Here is a 17109-nt window from a genome sequence, read left to right as displayed (position 1 = left end):
TGGAGATCTACAGGGACACGGGACTAAGTGGTGCTCATTTGACATTTGAAGGTTATGCAGTGACTGCTGTACTGAGACCAGCTGCTCTGTTCTAGATTGGTCTAATTGTTATTCAACTTTTGTTCAAATTTTCAGTAGCCATGTAAAACAATCCCAGATGGTCCTGATACACATGTAAACAAATATATTCAGACCAAACGACCACTGAATTATAAGTGGCTTTAAGGAAAATAGCAGATGAAGACAAATAGATAAGTTCTACTCCTTGCATGAGGAACCAGAAATCTGAAAATGCCATATTCCTGTCAAGGAACAGCATTTAGCAGCAAACTCATCACAAACAAACTCCCTGTATCCATTAAAATAAGCAGTAGATGTACATTCAGTGCCACATTTCCATCATTTCAGTACATTGCCTGTTTCTCATAATTAATACACTTTTGTTCATTGAAATTATTCCTGTTGTTTGTAAAACCTAACATTAAACCTGAGTTCTGAGATGTAGGGCAGACATTGAAGGAAACTCCTCACTTCACTCTCTTCATCTGTACAGTCTCTCAGCTCCACTGGTTTCTTCTGTGTTTGGAGTTTCAGCACTTCTAGGAGGTGGGAGACTTTTCTCTCTGACAGATTTATGGACCAGACTGAAACTGACTGATAAACTGACAGGAATGCTGAAAGAACACTGCTGCCTGTTTTACTTTTGCATTTTTGTATTAAAGATGATGAAAAATTAAGAGTATTAAATGGATCCATGGACTGTGGCTCTAACTGCTACAGACTGGGACACATGAAGATTAACAAATAATTTCCCTTTAAATAAATACTGATCTTGTTTTACCTTGAGTTACAAACAGACTGCTTCTTATATTATAATTTTTGTAATGAACTGTAACTAACTCTTACAGACTACTTAAAAAAAAAAAAAAAAAAATATATATATATATATATATATATATATATATATATATATATATATATATATATATATATATATACATACACATATATATATATATATATATATATATATATATATATATATATATATATATGTAAAACTAAAAGTAAAACAAAATCGTTTAACATTTCACTAACATTGTCCAGCTAATAACTAGTGTTAGCAGGGTTAAGTGATGTAGCTAGTAACTTGAATCACAATTAACGCTGTTATGTCGAGGAACAGCATTTAGCAGCAAGCTCATCAGAAACCCTGTATACATTAAATCAGCAGCAGATGTACATTCAGTGCCACGTTTCCATTATTGAAGTATATTGCCTGTAAGTCTCTAGTCTTTAAATAGTATAGTAGTATAGAACTTTACAATAAACTTGTATAACACACAGTAAGAGTTCCCTGTTCTTCACTGCATTCAGAGTAAACATTTTTAATAATATAGCACTAAGCTTTTTACATCAGTAATACAATAAATACAAACTTACACATTAAACCTGAGCTGTAAGATGTAGGGCAGACACTGAAGGAAACTCCTCACTTCACTGTCTTCATCTGTACAGTCTCTCAGATCCACTGGTTTCTTCTGTGTTTGGAGTTTCAGCACTTCCAGGAGGTGGGAGACTTTTCTCTCTGACAGATTTATGGACCAGACTGAAACTGACTGATAAACTGGTTGTAATGCTGGAAGAACACTGCTGCCTGTTTTACTCTCATACTGCTTCACATGGAAGTACAGATCCAGCAGGAAATCACACTGTTCTTCTTTATTTGGCATAATTTTCTGCACTGTCTGCTGGATGTTTCGGGGTTGGTGTAGAGCTGCTTGGAGACACAAATCCAGTCTAAATGTTCTGCATTTCTTTTCATGTTCTTTCTCGCCATGTGTACGATCAAACCTAAGGAAAAGTGAAAGACACATTATTACAGTGTATGTTGTGAAAGACAACACGCCAATGTGAAATCCACTTTTGTTCCTCTGTCTGATGTTTGACCTGCCGCTCACTCGGACTGTCTACAGAAAATGCGAATCATTAGTCACACTGAAAACAACCGGGCATGAAAACGCACTTCACCTGTGTTCTGAGCTGCACGGCATCAGGAGAAAAGATTCACCGATGGTGATTTTTAAATGCACGATGATGCCAAATAAAAAACTCTCGAGAGAAATTGTTGTGAAAGGAAAGAGGAAGACAGTGAACTATGACTTTCTTGGTAGAATATAAACGTAAATACAGCACCAGTGGCAGCTTTTAAAGTTTTTTCGGCTTATTGACAATAATGTTGTAAAGCTGTTTTCAGTGCACAGACTATATCTCAGTGATAATATAAAAAAGGCATTAACACCTCTCCAAGTTTGGCAGAATTTTCATTATGGGAAATGTCTAAAACAAGGTTTTAACATATTGTCCAGATCAGATTTAACAAAATCACCTTTAATCTTAAAATATCATCAGGGATTAAAAATGCATGCAGAAAAAAACCAACTTATTTTTTCCTGTAAAATGTAATCTGATGAAGATAAAGTGGATTTCAGTAACATGGTGACCTTGGACAAACCAGCAGCAGTATTTATTTGAAAACTTTTCAATCATTAGTTAAAAATTGCCCTGATAAAAAATTCATGACCCCATAACGCTCTCATTCCTGCACATAATTGTGACCCAACCTGGTGCAGAAAAGAATAAAGAGGAAGAAAATGAGGATTTAAGAATAAAGTCACACAGATGTTGTGTTTAACTCTTCACCTGCATGAGTCTCACTCAGCCAATAATGTTTTTCACTAACACTTAACAACTTTTATAAGCAAGTAAACTTATGTAACTGAATAAACCACACAGGAAGAGAGGCACAGATTCCTCATATCAAAGATGGTGCCTTTTCTATAGAATAAGGGTTGGCAGGAGGTTGGCAGCAAGATACAAGCAAATCCAGCTTTGCTTTTCAGGTTTCTACACAGACCCATGCTACTATACATTTCTGTCCCTCAAGGCTCCTTTCTATCTTGTTTTATTCTCTTCATCCCTCACTATAATATAGAACACAGATTAGTAAAATTCCTGACACTTAAATAAACACTTTAAAAAATCTAAAAAACAATAAAGTAAAACAAAATGCCTTTATCTAAAATTGTCCAGCTAATAGCCAGTGTTCAAATCGGGTAGCCTGCTAGCTAATTATGAATATTCTGAGTTTGAATCTGAAAATGCCATATTCCTGTCAAGGAACAGCATTTAGCAGCAAACTCATCACAAACAAACTCCCTGTATCCATTAAAATAAGCAGTAGATGTACATTCAGTGCCACATTTCCATCATTTCAGTACATTGCCTGTTTCTCATAATTAATACACTTTTGTTCATTGAAATTATTCCTGTTGTTTGTAAAACTTACACATTAAACCTGAGTTCTGGGATGTAGGGCAGACATTGAAGGAAACTCCTCACTTCACTCTCTTCATCTGTACAGTCTCTCAGCTCCACTGGTTTCTTCTGTGTTTGGAGTTTCAGCACTTCTAGGAGGTGGGAGACTTTTCTCTCTGACAGATTTATGGACCAGACTGAAACTGACTGATAAACAGGTTGTAATGCTGGAAGAACACTGCTGCCTTTTTCACTCTTATACTGCTTCACATGGAAGTACAGATCCAGCAGGAAATCACACTGTTCTTCTTTATTTGGCATAATTTTCTGCACTGTCTGCTGGATGTTTCGTGGTTTGTGTAGAGCTGCTTGTAGACACAAATCCAGTCTAAATGTTCTGCATCTTTTTTCATGTTCTTTCTCTCCATGTGTACGATCAAACCTGAGGAAAAGTGAAAGACTCACATTTGTAGATGCATAATGTGAAAAAAAAACATGCCAACAACAAAGTTAATTTACAAAGTTAGTTTACAAACTGTAAAAACAGAACTACAGCTACCAGTTTCTTCTGATTACTGTTTTTCTCTGTTGCTTTGGAGTGTTTCTCTAATCATAGTTGAAAATGCATTCTCAAAACAATTTGTACAAACAACTCAACACATTGGATTTCTTGCAAAAGCCTGTACTTTTCTCTAAAGTCTTTAGTCTCTCAAATGTAAGTATTTATATTTATTATACAGTTTTAGTCATTTATTTATATAGTGTCAATTAACATATCATTGCTATCAGAATACCAAGTTATTCTGTCATTGTTTACTAACAAGATCATCACAATGTTTAGGCATGTTGTCAGTATGACGGCGCAGTTTCAGGATTTCTTAATATAAACTACGGTATGAATCAGAGTGATTTAAAATGCACGATTCTGAATTTCTTCTGTATCGCAGATATGAATTTCAATTGCACAAATATATTTATTTGATTGCATATTTGATTTATATTGATTGCAAGAGACCAGACAGGATTCACACTTTTACGGTACTGTATTAGTGTAAATTCATTTCCTGCCTATTCATCTATTTTCAGAAATTGTAATTCTGTGTTTTGATCTGTCTTCTATTAAAAGTTCACAAGATTTACTTTTGACCTGTTTTAGAGAACTACTCGATTATTGGTTGATCTGATGCCGTTCACTCGGCTTCATTAGTGACAAGATTCATCTGCAAAATGTATCATTTCAAGACACATTTACAAAAAAGTAAAAAAAATAATAGAAATTTTAGATCGACAGATTATGACAAGTGGTTTAACTATTTTGTATTCAATGACTTATGCAATTAATTCCTAAATGTTTTGGGGTTAAAACTATTCAGGTGAAATTAGTATAATATACATTGATCAACATGACAAACAACTGTGACTACATGAACAATAATGTAGGAAACAACAGATGATTGTACACAATCAATTAAATAAATGTATCAAAGCATTCACAATTTGATCAAAGCAGCAAGAAATTGCTTTAATGATGTGCACAATTGAGTAAATGATGTGGCGGTTGAACAAGAAGTTTTAAGAATTTCATTTTTGAACTGAGAAACACTCCGAAGTAACTGAGAAAACGGTAATGACAGAAATATTGTGAAGCTGTTTTCAGGGTGCAGAATATATCTTAAGGACAATTTTAAAAAATGCAGTAACACCTCTACAAGTTTGACAGGATTTTCATTATCAGAAGTTCCAGAAACAGGGTTTTAACATACTGTTCAGACCACCAACTTTAAACAAAATCACCTGAATTGAATCTAAAGCATATCTGAAAACTTACACATTAAACCTGAGCTCTGAGATGTAGGGCAGACACCGAAGAAAACTCCTTACTTCACTCTCATCTTTTGTACAGTCTCTCAGCTCCACTGGTTTATTTTTTTTTTTTTTGAATTTTAGCACTTCCCATAAGAGGGAGGATTTTCTCTCTGAGAGCTTTATAGACCAGACTGAAACTGACTGATAAACTGACAGGAATGCTGGAAGAACACTGCTGCCTGTTTTACTCTCATACTGCTTCAAATGGAGGTACAGATCCAGCAGGAAATCACTCTGTTCTTCTTTATTTAGCATAATTTTCTGCACTGTCTCCAGGATGTTTTGTGGTTGGTGTAGAGCTGCTTGTAGACACAAATCCATTCTAAATGTTCTGCATCTCTTTTCATGTTCTTTCTCTCCATGGGTACGATCAAACCTGAGGAAAAGTGAAAGACTCACATTATTAAAGTGCATAATGTGAAAAACAACAAGCCAACACCTCACTTTTCAGCTTCACTTGCATGCAGATTTAATTTATATTTTAAAAAGTGATTACAAACTGTAAAAACAGCACTAGTGGCAGCTACCAAAGTTTCTTCTGATTAATGACAAAATGTTGTGAAGCTGTTTTCAGGGCACAGTCTATATCTTGTAGACAATTAAAAAACATGCATTAACACTTCTACACGTTTGGCAGGATTTTCATTATCAGAAGAGCCTGAAACAGGGTTAAAACATACTGTCCAGACCACCAACTTTAAAACAACCTGCCTTTATTAAAAAAATCTGAGATTGAAATTACATGCAGAAGAAAATAACTGGATTTTTTTTAATTAATGTAAAAAAAAATTAGCTGTAGTACAGAGAGAACTAAAGCATGTCTGCTCACTTACACATTAACACTGAGATGTGAGATGTAGGGCAAACACTGAAGGAAACTCCTCACTTCACTCTCTTCATATGTACAGTGTCTCAGCTCCACTGGTTTCTTCTGTGTTTGGAGTTTCAGCACTTCTAGGAGGTGGGAGACTTTTCTCTCTGACAAATTTATGGACCAGACTGAAACTGACTGATAAACTGACAGGAATGCTGGAAGAACACTGCTGCCTGTTTCACTCTCATACTGCTTCACATGGAAGTACAGATCCATCAGGAAATCACTCTGTTCTTTATTTGGCATAATTTTCTGCACTGTCTCCAGGATGTTTCGTGGTTGGTGTAGAGCTGCTTGTAGACACAAATTCAGTCTAAATAATCTGCATCTTTTTTCATGTTCTTTCTCTCCATGTGTACGATCAAACCTGAGGAAAAGTGAAAGACTCAGATTATTAGAGTGTATAATGTGAAAAACAACAAGCCAACACCTCACTTTTCATCTTTACTCACTAGCATTCAGAATTAATTTGTATTTATAAAAGTGATTACAAACTGTAAAAACAGAACTAGTGGCAGCTAGCAAATATTATTTTGATTAATGACAAAAATGTTGTTTTCAGGGCACAGACTATATCTTATAAACAATTTTAAAATTGCATTAACAATTATACAAGTTTGGCAGGATTTTCATTATCAGAAGAGCCTGAAACAGGATTAAAAATCAATACCTTAATTCTAATTAGAATTAATTATTAAGATTAAAATTACATGCAGAAGAAAATAAGTGAATTTCTTTTATTTTTTAATAAATAAAATGCTCTTTTTAGCTGTAGTGCAGAGAGAACTAAAGCATATCTGATAACTTACACATTAATGCTGAGTTCTGAGATGTAGGGCAGACACTGAAAGAAACTGCTCAATTCACACTCATCTTCTGTGTAGTCTCTCAGCTCCACTGGTTTATTCTGTGTTTGAAGTTTCAGCACTTCCAAGAGGAGGGAGACTTTTCTCTCTGAGAGCTTTATAGACCAGACTGCAGGAATTGACTGGTAAATTGGTAGCAATGCTGGAAGAACATTGCTGCCTGTTATAATCTCATACTGCTTCACATGGTAATACAGATCCAGGAGAAAATCACTCTGTTCTTCTTTATTTGGCATAATTCTCTGCACTGTGTCCTGGATTTTTAGTGGTTGGTGTAGAGCTGCTTGTAAACACAAATCCAGTTGAAATATTCTGCATCTCTTTTCATGTTCTTTAATTCCATGTACAGGGTTGAAGCTAAAGAAGTGTGAGAGACTCACATTAATAAATTGCACAACACAGCAGACTACTAATAAAAACTTTGCAAGACCGCCAACATTAAACTCAAGTACTTTCCTGTATTCCAGAAAAAACATGAGAAAATGAATAGACTGTAAATGAAAACTTTTTGCTGTCACTTTTTTTTGCTTTTTCAACATTGTACATTAATACTGAGAGCCTGTTTCATCATACCTTTTAATGGATTTGGTGACTGTACTTGGGGATACATTTAAAGTTCTTGAGATTTTTTTGGATCGGCTGACCTTCATTTTCTTTAAGTAATATCTTTAAGTCTTTTTTTCTTTACTTAACTGGATGTCCCTTGCCATAATATGGATTTGTACAGTAGTTGTAGTAGCCCTAATAGGGTAACTGACTCTTTGTGAATCTGAAAATAGAATGCCATGAGTTTGCCAAGCTGTCATTAAAGATAAATTGTTGCTTCCTTGGACAATATAAAGTATAAAACCTAGGTTATGTATCTATTGTTTAACACTTTTTTGTTTGATACACAATTTCATGTGTGTTCTTTCATAGTTTGGATTAATTCAGTATTAATGTACATTGTTGAAAATAATTAAAAAAAAACAGAAGGAGAAATTATGTCCAAGCTTTTGACTGGTAATGTTTAAGTAAATGCACTAAGAGGTTATAAAAAAAAAGTATCCATTACACAGTTATCAGTTATTTCAAAACGCCATTGTACATTGTCCATTCCTATTCACTCTGTCTATTTTTACTTTCTGTGTATCTTGTGTCTGTGTTTTTTTTTGATAAAGCCTGTTTATGTTATCTTTAAAATATTCAGTAGTACTTTCAAGGGAATGTATGGTCCATTAATAAAGCATCCTCTGATCAACTTTTTAAGGCAGTTAAAACCTGCCATCCAAGACTCACTAATCAAAACCTTCTAACAAGTATATCCATAACTGATATTGAACACTTTTAAGACTCTTATCGCTGCTGCTACATTCATGTGCTGCTATAACAGTCAACAACTTTCAACTATATATTATTCATTATATATTTTCTGTCTAGTGGACGTTTATTGTTCTGTGTATTTAGTTGTATTATATAAGCATTTTTCTTGTCTTATTTACTGCACCATTGTACTACATGTTCTATCATGGTCCCACAGAAACATACAGTACTGTGCAAAAGTTATAGCCATATTGTGAAAAAATGCTGTAAAGTGAAAAATATTAAAATAAGAAAGAAAGTAAATTAACAAAACTCAAATCCAAATCAAATCAATATTTGGTGTGACCATTATTAGGCTTTTAATTATTACTTCTGCAAACTTTGTACACTAAGTCAGGGATTTTGTAGAATCAGAGTCAGATGTATGATTAATGAATGCCAAGCAGATGCATCATTAATGATCATCAGTTTAAATTTTAATAGGTTGGTTGAAACCCAGCCATTAACTGAAACAGAAAAAACTGTGTAGGAGACTTACAACTGGGCAAGGAACAGACAAACTCTGCTACTAAGGTGAGGTTGTTAAGACAGATTTTTGTCACAGTTCATGCACCATGGCAAGGCTTAATACAGCAACAAGACACAAGGTAGCCATACCTCATCAGAAAGGTCTCTCCATAGCAAAGATTTCAAAGCAGACTTTCATGCAGTCTAAGGTTTCATGCAGACTAAGAGCTGTTCAAGCTATTTTAAAATCACAAAGAAACAATGTCGAGGACCATAGTAGTTGACCAAGGACTAAATCCAGCGGATTTTCATCAACATCGGAAGATGTCCAGCAGTGCCATCAACAAAGAAATGCAGAGACCAATGGAACTCAGAAACACCCATTTACTGTCTGGAGAAGTCTGGCCAGAAGTGGTGGAAGAATTATGGCCAAAAATCCACAATACCTCCAACATATAAACAAGGTTAAAAAATTTAACTATGCACGAAAACACATAAACTGTGGTGCCAAAAAATGGCAGCATGTGCTCAGGTCTAATGAGCCAAAATATTAAATATTTATGATATTAAATATTGTATTTATTTAAATATAATTAATGTCTGCATGCAACAGTGAAGGATGTTGGAGGTTTAATTTCTTTGGGGCTGCATTTCTGTAAATTAAGTTGGAATGCAATGCTGAAAAATACAGGCAGATACAAATGCATCATGCGATACTATCACAAAGGTGTTTGGACAAAATTTATTCTGCAGCAGGACAATGACTATTCAAAGTCTTCCCAATTCTATGTTGAGGAATGTTGAATTTGTAGATGCATTTATTTTTGTACTTATTCTTTACTTCTGAGACTTTGCCAGGTTTTCCCACCCAGTCATGTTACTGGCCTGTTACAACCTAATTATTTGGAATATGTTTGTACATACATTTTAGTACCATTACATTTTTCAGCCTTTGGTTGCCTCATACCAACTTTTGTGCGATGTGCTGCAGCTATCAAAATTATTTTTTTTTATTCTTACAATTTTACAATTCCTCAGTTAAAATTTTTTATACATTCTATGTTCTACTGTTAATAAAATAAAAGTTATAAGGTTTGCACTTTATTGCATTACAGCATCTAAATTGTTTTCAATTGAGGTTGCCACAGTGTAGCAAGTCTAATCCTAATAACAAACCTATATACACTTCATTTTTATAAATTAACTCATGTTGCCTTCATACTGAGAGTTGTTGTGGATGAAATAAAAGTATTAAGTGGACAGTAATGAATCAGGTTGTTTGTCTCAGTGTGATTAAATGTTGAAATCATGATGATGTTTCCTCTCTAACAAAGGGTCAAAAATTTTGTGGTTAGAGCACAGGTCAGAATTGAACAGAATTCAAAACTTCAAGATGCACAATTTATGTTTGAGGTCAATTTGCAAATACTTATAGGAAATATGTTTTACCCGGTCAAATAAAATCCTAGGTAATGGGGTTATTTCAGTTTACTTTCTTCCCTTGTTTGGTTGTAATCAAGAGCTAAAGAGCTGTGAGTCTACTGCTGTATGTATTAAGATATAAAATGTGTGTTTGTATGCTGTGCCAGCGGGGGCATGGTCAAGCACTGGTTTGTGCAGATAGGGTGGAGATGAGAAAACTAGTGGTTAGGAGCACACATCTGATGCTGGTTTCTGACTAATGAATGTTCTCTGTTTTAGTGAACAGGAGAGAGAAAATTAAAAGAAGAAAGGAGCTGCTAGAAGGAGAGACAGACACAAAGAGCTATGTGTGTGCACATGTGTTGAAAAAGCAAGGCACTGGAGAGTGTACTGGAAGCCTATTGCCTGCCTTCCATTCGTCTCACCCTGAGACACGTCTACATTTATAATGTTGCTAACCTACAAGTAAGGTCTTTATTTTATTGGTTTATGAGCGGTAAATCCAACCCTCTCCTGTGTGTCAAAAATGCAATTTCTGAGTTAATATTAGTTTTTTAACCAAGTTCTTCGTATATCTTCGCTTGACAACATGATTTTCATCACTTGTTAGCTAAGTTGATTGCTAAGACCATGCTCTGAGTTTTTCCAAAGAAAACTTGTAAACGATGCCAGGGCTGAATACACTTAGTTGATTTGCGGTCTATGAATATTGTAAAGTTTATATAAACCCATATTAACATGAGCATCGGGATTTCATTAGTTACAAGTAAGTTACAAATTCCTATCTTCAGAAAAAGAGCAAGGGAGTAAGAGTTCCTGCTAACCATCCCCTGGTTGCGCATTACATGCTATTTTATTATAGGATTCAGGTGCCATTATTTCAGTTTATTTTCCCACTCTGAAGAGTGAAGAGAGTAGCTGTTGTGTTAAGGCCACTGTGTACTCCAGTGATGCCTTAGGCTTGCTACAGGGTGAATAATCAGAGTGAATGTGAGGTTACACGCACCCGCAGAATATAATATCCGTTCATTGATTGTGTTCCTCAATGCACTTGAGAACTATGAACATTAAAAATAGAAGATATTATGTCAAGTTGACTTGGTGGCATTTGACACAGGGACATTCAGTAAATCTGTCACTCAAGTCATAACATTACTGGTGTTATACTGTTTACATTGTGAGTTAAAGGAAAGGCAAATGTATGATTTATTTAATTTTGAACCTTTGATTATTTGTATTACTTTTACTTTTCTTAATTTTTATTCTATTTAACCCATTACATTTTGCTACTCATTCAAAATTTTTTGCCGTATTTCCATTTGTGGAGACATTTACTTTAACTTTAATACATTACAAACACGATTATATTATAATAAATCTATACATGTATTTGCATGCTATAAGGTTGCTGTTAATATTTTTTCATATTCTTTACTGCAAAATAAGAGTAGTGGTTAAATGTTTTACATATACTAAATTGTGTCTGTTCATTTCCAGGGTAACCTTAATCTTAGGACAATCCAAGACAGTGGACATTTGAGGTCTAGGAAGGGGAATGGATAGTTTTTCAACCTGGTGTCATCAAAGTTGTGAGTGGCAGTCTAGCTCCTGACTTACAAAAAGATGACTTGCTTTATTTTGTCTAGCTGAGGATGGTGAAGTAACAGTAATATCAATGAATAATAATATAAATAAATGTTTACTTTTATAATTACTTTAAATGAATCTGACTTCTAAATTTAATTAAGTAACTTTCACAAAATTTCTTTATTACACACTATGAATTAACCAGATTAAGACTGGTGGGTTTTACTTAATATTAGAACAGGAAATTTTAATTACAATCTGTTTGTGCAAATTATGAGGATTTTATCAAGTAAATCTTGCAAATTTTTTTTTCAGTGTAAGGGAGAAATTTAAACATTATACGGGCCGAACAATGGGTTGTTTAATAAGGTTCTTCTTACAATGACTGATTTAATGGCACTTTTGTTATAAGACATTTATTCATCTTAATAAAAATGTATTATTCTTAGTCATTTATTTATTAAAAAAATATATCTAATATTACATAACTGTGAGAGGCAGAAGTATGGATTAGCAGTTAAATTAAAGGTTGAATTAGAGTCAATCTATTTTTAATGGTGTGATAATCAAGTGTCAGTAAGTGCCCTGTTTCACTCAACAAACAGGGATCTATCAAAGGCTGATCTTCACAGCATGTTTTTAGAAGTGCATAATGGCATGAAAGTAAGGACCTCTAAAAACCTCAAAAGAATCTTCAAAAAAAAGAGTTGTTACTCATCAGGCTGGAAAGGGTTACAAATCCATCTTTAAAGTCTCCACAAATCCAGTCAGGCAGATTGTGTAAAAATGACAATTGCCCTCCCCAGGAGAGGACCACCCATTAAATCACGGAAAAAACAATATGCATAATAGTCTGCAAGGTCACAAAGAAACCAAGAGTAAATTTTATGCAAATAAAGTATCCCACTATTTTGGCTAATTTTAATGATCAAGAGTGCACAATCAAAAAACACTGAAATGCTTCTGAAATGCCTTGGTGTGCATAGCAGAGTTGCAAAGTAAAAGCCTCTACTCCGCAAAAAGAACAATGTTTAAAATTTCTCCAAGCCATTACACAGGACTGATAAACAGTTACCAAAAATTGTTTACTTGCAATTATCCTGCACAAGAGGGTTCAAACCAGATAAACAGAGAAGGTTCACACACTACTGCCATTCACAGAAATGTAATATTGGATGATTTTACTCAATAAATAAATGACAAAGTATAATATTTTTGTCCCATTTGTTTGACTGGGTTCACTTTGTCTACCTTTAGGACATGTCAAATCTGCTGGGTTTGGGTCAGACATATAGAAAATTGTAAATGGTTTACAAACTTTTAAACATCACTGAAACACAGTAAATATATTATTGACTCACTGGAGAGCGCTGATGTGTGGTAGCCAGGAGAACACTTTGTAAACAAGATCTGTGAGCTGTCGTGGGTCTTGGTCACAGTGTAAATGGAGATTTATTTTCTCTGAATTTTGGGTTATAATTTTTCCAACTTGATCAAGAACATCTGTAGGGCTGCTCATTAGTATGTGAATCTCATTTCCACATAACTGAAAGAGATGTATAAGATAAACCATCTTCTCATACTTTAAGGCCATTGTCCAAACCTGACATAGTGTCGTTGAAAAATCCCTGTAGAAAAAAAAAACAAAAGTAAATTAATGTAATGTATATTTGTAAATACTGTACATGCTTTATACACACAAACACATATACATATATATATATATATATATATATATATATATATATATATATATATATATATATATAAAATATATACTGAGTTTCATTCTTCTTCTCTCCAGCGCATATCTCCACCTCTCCAGGCTCTTCTCAACCTGCTCCCTACTCTCACAACAAATCACAATATCATCCATAAACATCATAGTCAGGAGACTCCTGTCTGACCTCGTCCGTCAACCTGTCCATCACCACTGCAAACAGGAAAGGGCTCAGGGCCGATCCTTGATGCAGTCCAACCTTCACTCTAAACCAGTCTGTCGTACCTACTGCACACTTCACTGCCGTCACACTGTCCTCATACATGTCCTGCACCACCCTCACATACTTCTCTGACACACCTGACTTCCTCATACAATACCACAACTCCTCTCTTGGCACCCTGTCGTCGCCTTCTCTAAATCCACAAATACACAATGCAATTCCTTCTGTCCTTCTCTATACTTCTCCATCAACATTCTCAAAGCAAATACGGCATCTGTGGTGCTCTTCCTCGGCATGAAACCATACTGTTGCTCACAGATGGTCACCTCTTCTCTCAGCCTGGCTTCCACTACTCTTTCCCATAACTTCATGGTGTGACTGATCAACTTAATACCCTGTAGTTACTGCAGGTCTGCACATCTCCTTTATGCTTAAAGATCGGTACCAGCACACTCTTCTCCATTCCTCAGGCATCTTCTCACCTTCCAAAATCCTGTTAAACAATCTGGTCAAAACCCACTGCCATCTCTCCTAAACATCTCACGCTTCTACGGTATGTCATCTGGTCCAACCGACTTTCCACTCTTCATCCTCTTAATCGCTGCTCTCACTTCCTCCTTACTAATCCTATCTACATCCTGCTTCACCAACTCCACATCATCCAACCTTCTCTCTCTGATTTTCCTCATTCATCAGCTGCTCAAAATACTCCCTCCACCTTCTCAACACACTCTCCTCACTAGTCAACACATTTCCTCTCCATCCTTTACTGCTCTAACTTGCAGTACATCCTTTCCAGCTCGGTCCCTCTGCCTGGCCAATCGGTACAAATCCTTTTCTCCTTCCTTAGTGTCCAACCTCTCATACAGCTCCTCATATGCCTTTTCCTTGGCTTTCGCCACATCCTCTTAACCTGCTGCCGCATCTCCTTGTACTCCTGCCTACTTTTCTCATCACTCTGTCTATCCCACTTCTGTTTTGCCAACCTCTTTCTCCTTATGCTCTCCTGCACTTCCTCATTCCACCACCACGTCTCCTTGTCTTCCTTTCTATTTCCAGATGTCACACCAAGTACTTTTCTAGCTGCCTCCCTCATCACTCCTGCAGTAGTTGCCCAATCATCCAACACCTCCTTAACACCACTGAGCCTCTCTCTGACCTCTTCCCTGAACCTCACACTACACTCTTCCTCCTTCAGTTTCCACCATCTTATTCTTCTTTCAGTCCTCACTCTCCTCCTCTTCTTCTTCGCCTCCAAAACCATCCTACAGACCACCATCCTATGCTGTCTAGCTACACTGTCCCCTGCCAACACCTTACAGTCGCCAATCTCCTTCAGGTTGCATCTCCTGCATAGCACATAGTCCACCTGTGTGCACCTTCCTCCACTCTTATCGTCACCCTATGATCCTCCTTCTTCTTAAAATAAGTGTTCACCACTGCCATTTCCATCCTTTTAGCAAAATCTACCACCATCTGCCCTTCCACATTCCTCTCCTTAAAACCATACCTACCCATCACCTCCTCGTCACCTCTGTTCCCTTCACCTACATGCCCATTTAAGTCTGCCCCAATCACCAACCGTTCTTTCCTAGGTACACCATCTACCACTTCATCTAATTCACTCCAGAATCTTTCTTTCTCCTCCATCTCACAGCCAACTTGTGGAGCATAGGCACTGATGACATTTATCATCATCCTTCAACTTCCACCTTCACGATCATCACCCTTTCAGAAAATCTCTTCACCTCCACTACACTATTACTGTACTCTTCCTTCAGAATCACCCCTACACCATTTCTCTTTCCATCCACACCATGATAAAACAGTTTAAATCCACCTCCAATGTTCCTGGCCTTACTTCCTTTCCACTTGGTCTCCTGAACACACAGCATATCTACCTTTCCCCTCTCCATCATATCAGCTACTTCTCTCCCTTTACCCGTCATAGTACCAACATTTAAAGTACCAACCCGAACCTCCACTCTCCTACACTGCTCCTTTCCCTGCCGTCTCTGTAGACGTCTTCCTCCTCTCCTTCTCCACCTTCAGCCAACAGTAGCCCAATTTCCACCGGTACCCTGTCGGCTAACGATACCTGTGGCGGTCGTAGTTAACCCGGGCCTCAACCGATCCGGTATGAAATTCTCTTTTGTGATCCGCATATTTGATTTGGCACATGTTTTTACGCTGGATGCCCTTCCGAACGCAACCCTCCCCATTTACCCGGGCTTGGGACCGGCACTAAGAATGCACTGGCTTGTGCCTCCCTAATGGCTGGGTTTCTACTAACTACTGAGTAAAGGGTCTGAAAACTGTACATGTGATTTTTTTATAATAAAAAATGTACAGACATTACTAGAATTCTGTTTTCATTGTCATTATGGAGTATTGACAGTAGATTATGAGAAAATATATATTTTAACTATTGTAGTATCAGGCTGCAACTTTAAATAAAAAAAAATGAAAGGAAGTCTGAATACTTTCGAATGCACAGTGTATATATATATATATATATATATATATATATATATATATATATATATATATATATATATATATATATATATATATATACACACAATAAAGACCAAAAGTTTGGACACAACTTCTCATTCAAAGAGTTTTCTTTATTTTCATGACTATGAAAATTGTAGAGTCACACTGAAGGCATCAAGGGCTATTTGACCAAGAAGGAGAGTGATGGGGTGCTGCGCCAGATGACCTGGCCTCCACAGTCACGGACCTGAACCCAATCGAGATGGTTTAGGGGTGAGCTGGACAGAGTGAAGGCAAAGAGCCAACAAGTGCCAAGCATCTCTCGGGAACTCCTTCAAGACTGTTGGAAGACCATTTCAGGTGACTACCTCTTGAAGCTCATCAAGAGAATGCCAAGAGTGTGCAAACAGTAATCAAAGCAAAAGGTGGCTACTTTGAAGAACCTACAATATGACATTTTTCAGTTGTTTCACACTTTTTGTTATGTATATAATTTAATATATAATTCCACATGTGTTAATTCATAGTTTTGATGCCTTCAGTGTGAATCTACAATTTTCATAGTCATGAAAATAAAGAAAACTCTTTAAATGAGAAGGTGTGTCCAAACTTTTGGTCTGTACTGTATATGGGTAAATACAAGGAAATTAGCAAAGAAGGCTGTGAAAAAAAGTATTTTTGTTTGCCATAATACTGAGATGATTTCTTTATTGGTAAAACCCTTAAAATAATATGATTTAAATTTACATACCTTAGATATTGTGAATATTTGAGAATTGTCTTCAGCCCAGACAGGGACACTGCACTTTTCTCCAAATTAAGATGAACCTGTTTGTTCCTGGAGTTGCTGATTACATAGGACACTGTACAGCATGTGTAAGGGTCAAGATGTTCCTCAGTGAAATCAAGACAATAGTCTATTCTT

The 17109-nt window shown here is 36.0% G+C and overlaps 1 protein-coding gene across 1 annotated transcript; it reads right to left on the bottom strand.

Annotated features, from left to right (window-relative positions):
- Positions 1 to 1438: 1438 nt before the first annotated feature.
- On the bottom strand, positions 1439 to 17098 carry LOC124382478. The gene is made up of 7 exons (XM_046844566.1): positions 16936 to 17098; positions 13104 to 13370; positions 6868 to 7281; positions 6018 to 6425; positions 5147 to 5560; positions 3350 to 3760; positions 1439 to 1854 (listed from the first exon to the last, which is right to left on the bottom strand). Exons 2-7 carry the CDS (start codon positions 13334 to 13336, stop codon positions 1440 to 1442), a joined length of 2295 nt encoding a protein of 764 aa, XP_046700522.1. The 5' UTR covers positions 13337 to 13370; positions 16936 to 17098; the 3' UTR covers position 1439.
- Between the last annotated feature and the right edge of the window lie 11 nt (positions 17099 to 17109).

This window comes from Silurus meridionalis, unplaced genomic scaffold, assembly GCF_014805685.1.
Source record: "Silurus meridionalis isolate SWU-2019-XX unplaced genomic scaffold, ASM1480568v1 Scaffold471, whole genome shotgun sequence".
In the NCBI taxonomy this organism is placed as follows: domain Eukaryota; kingdom Metazoa; phylum Chordata; class Actinopteri; order Siluriformes; family Siluridae; genus Silurus; species Silurus meridionalis.
This window is presented reverse-complemented; position numbering and strand designations above follow the sequence as displayed.

Coding starts and splice junctions, on each gene's coding strand:
- LOC124382478 (XM_046844566.1), bottom strand. CDS start 13,336: ATGGCCTTAAAGTATGAGAAGATGGTTTATCTTATACATCTCTTTCAG. Junction 7,282..13,103: donor CCACACATCAGCGCTCTCCA/GTGAGTCAATAA, acceptor ACACTTCTTTAG/CTTCAACCCTGTACATGGAA. Junction 1,855..3,349: donor CCAGAACTCAGGTTTAATGT/GTAAGTTTTACA, acceptor ACTTTTCCTTAG/GTTTGATCGTACACATGGCG.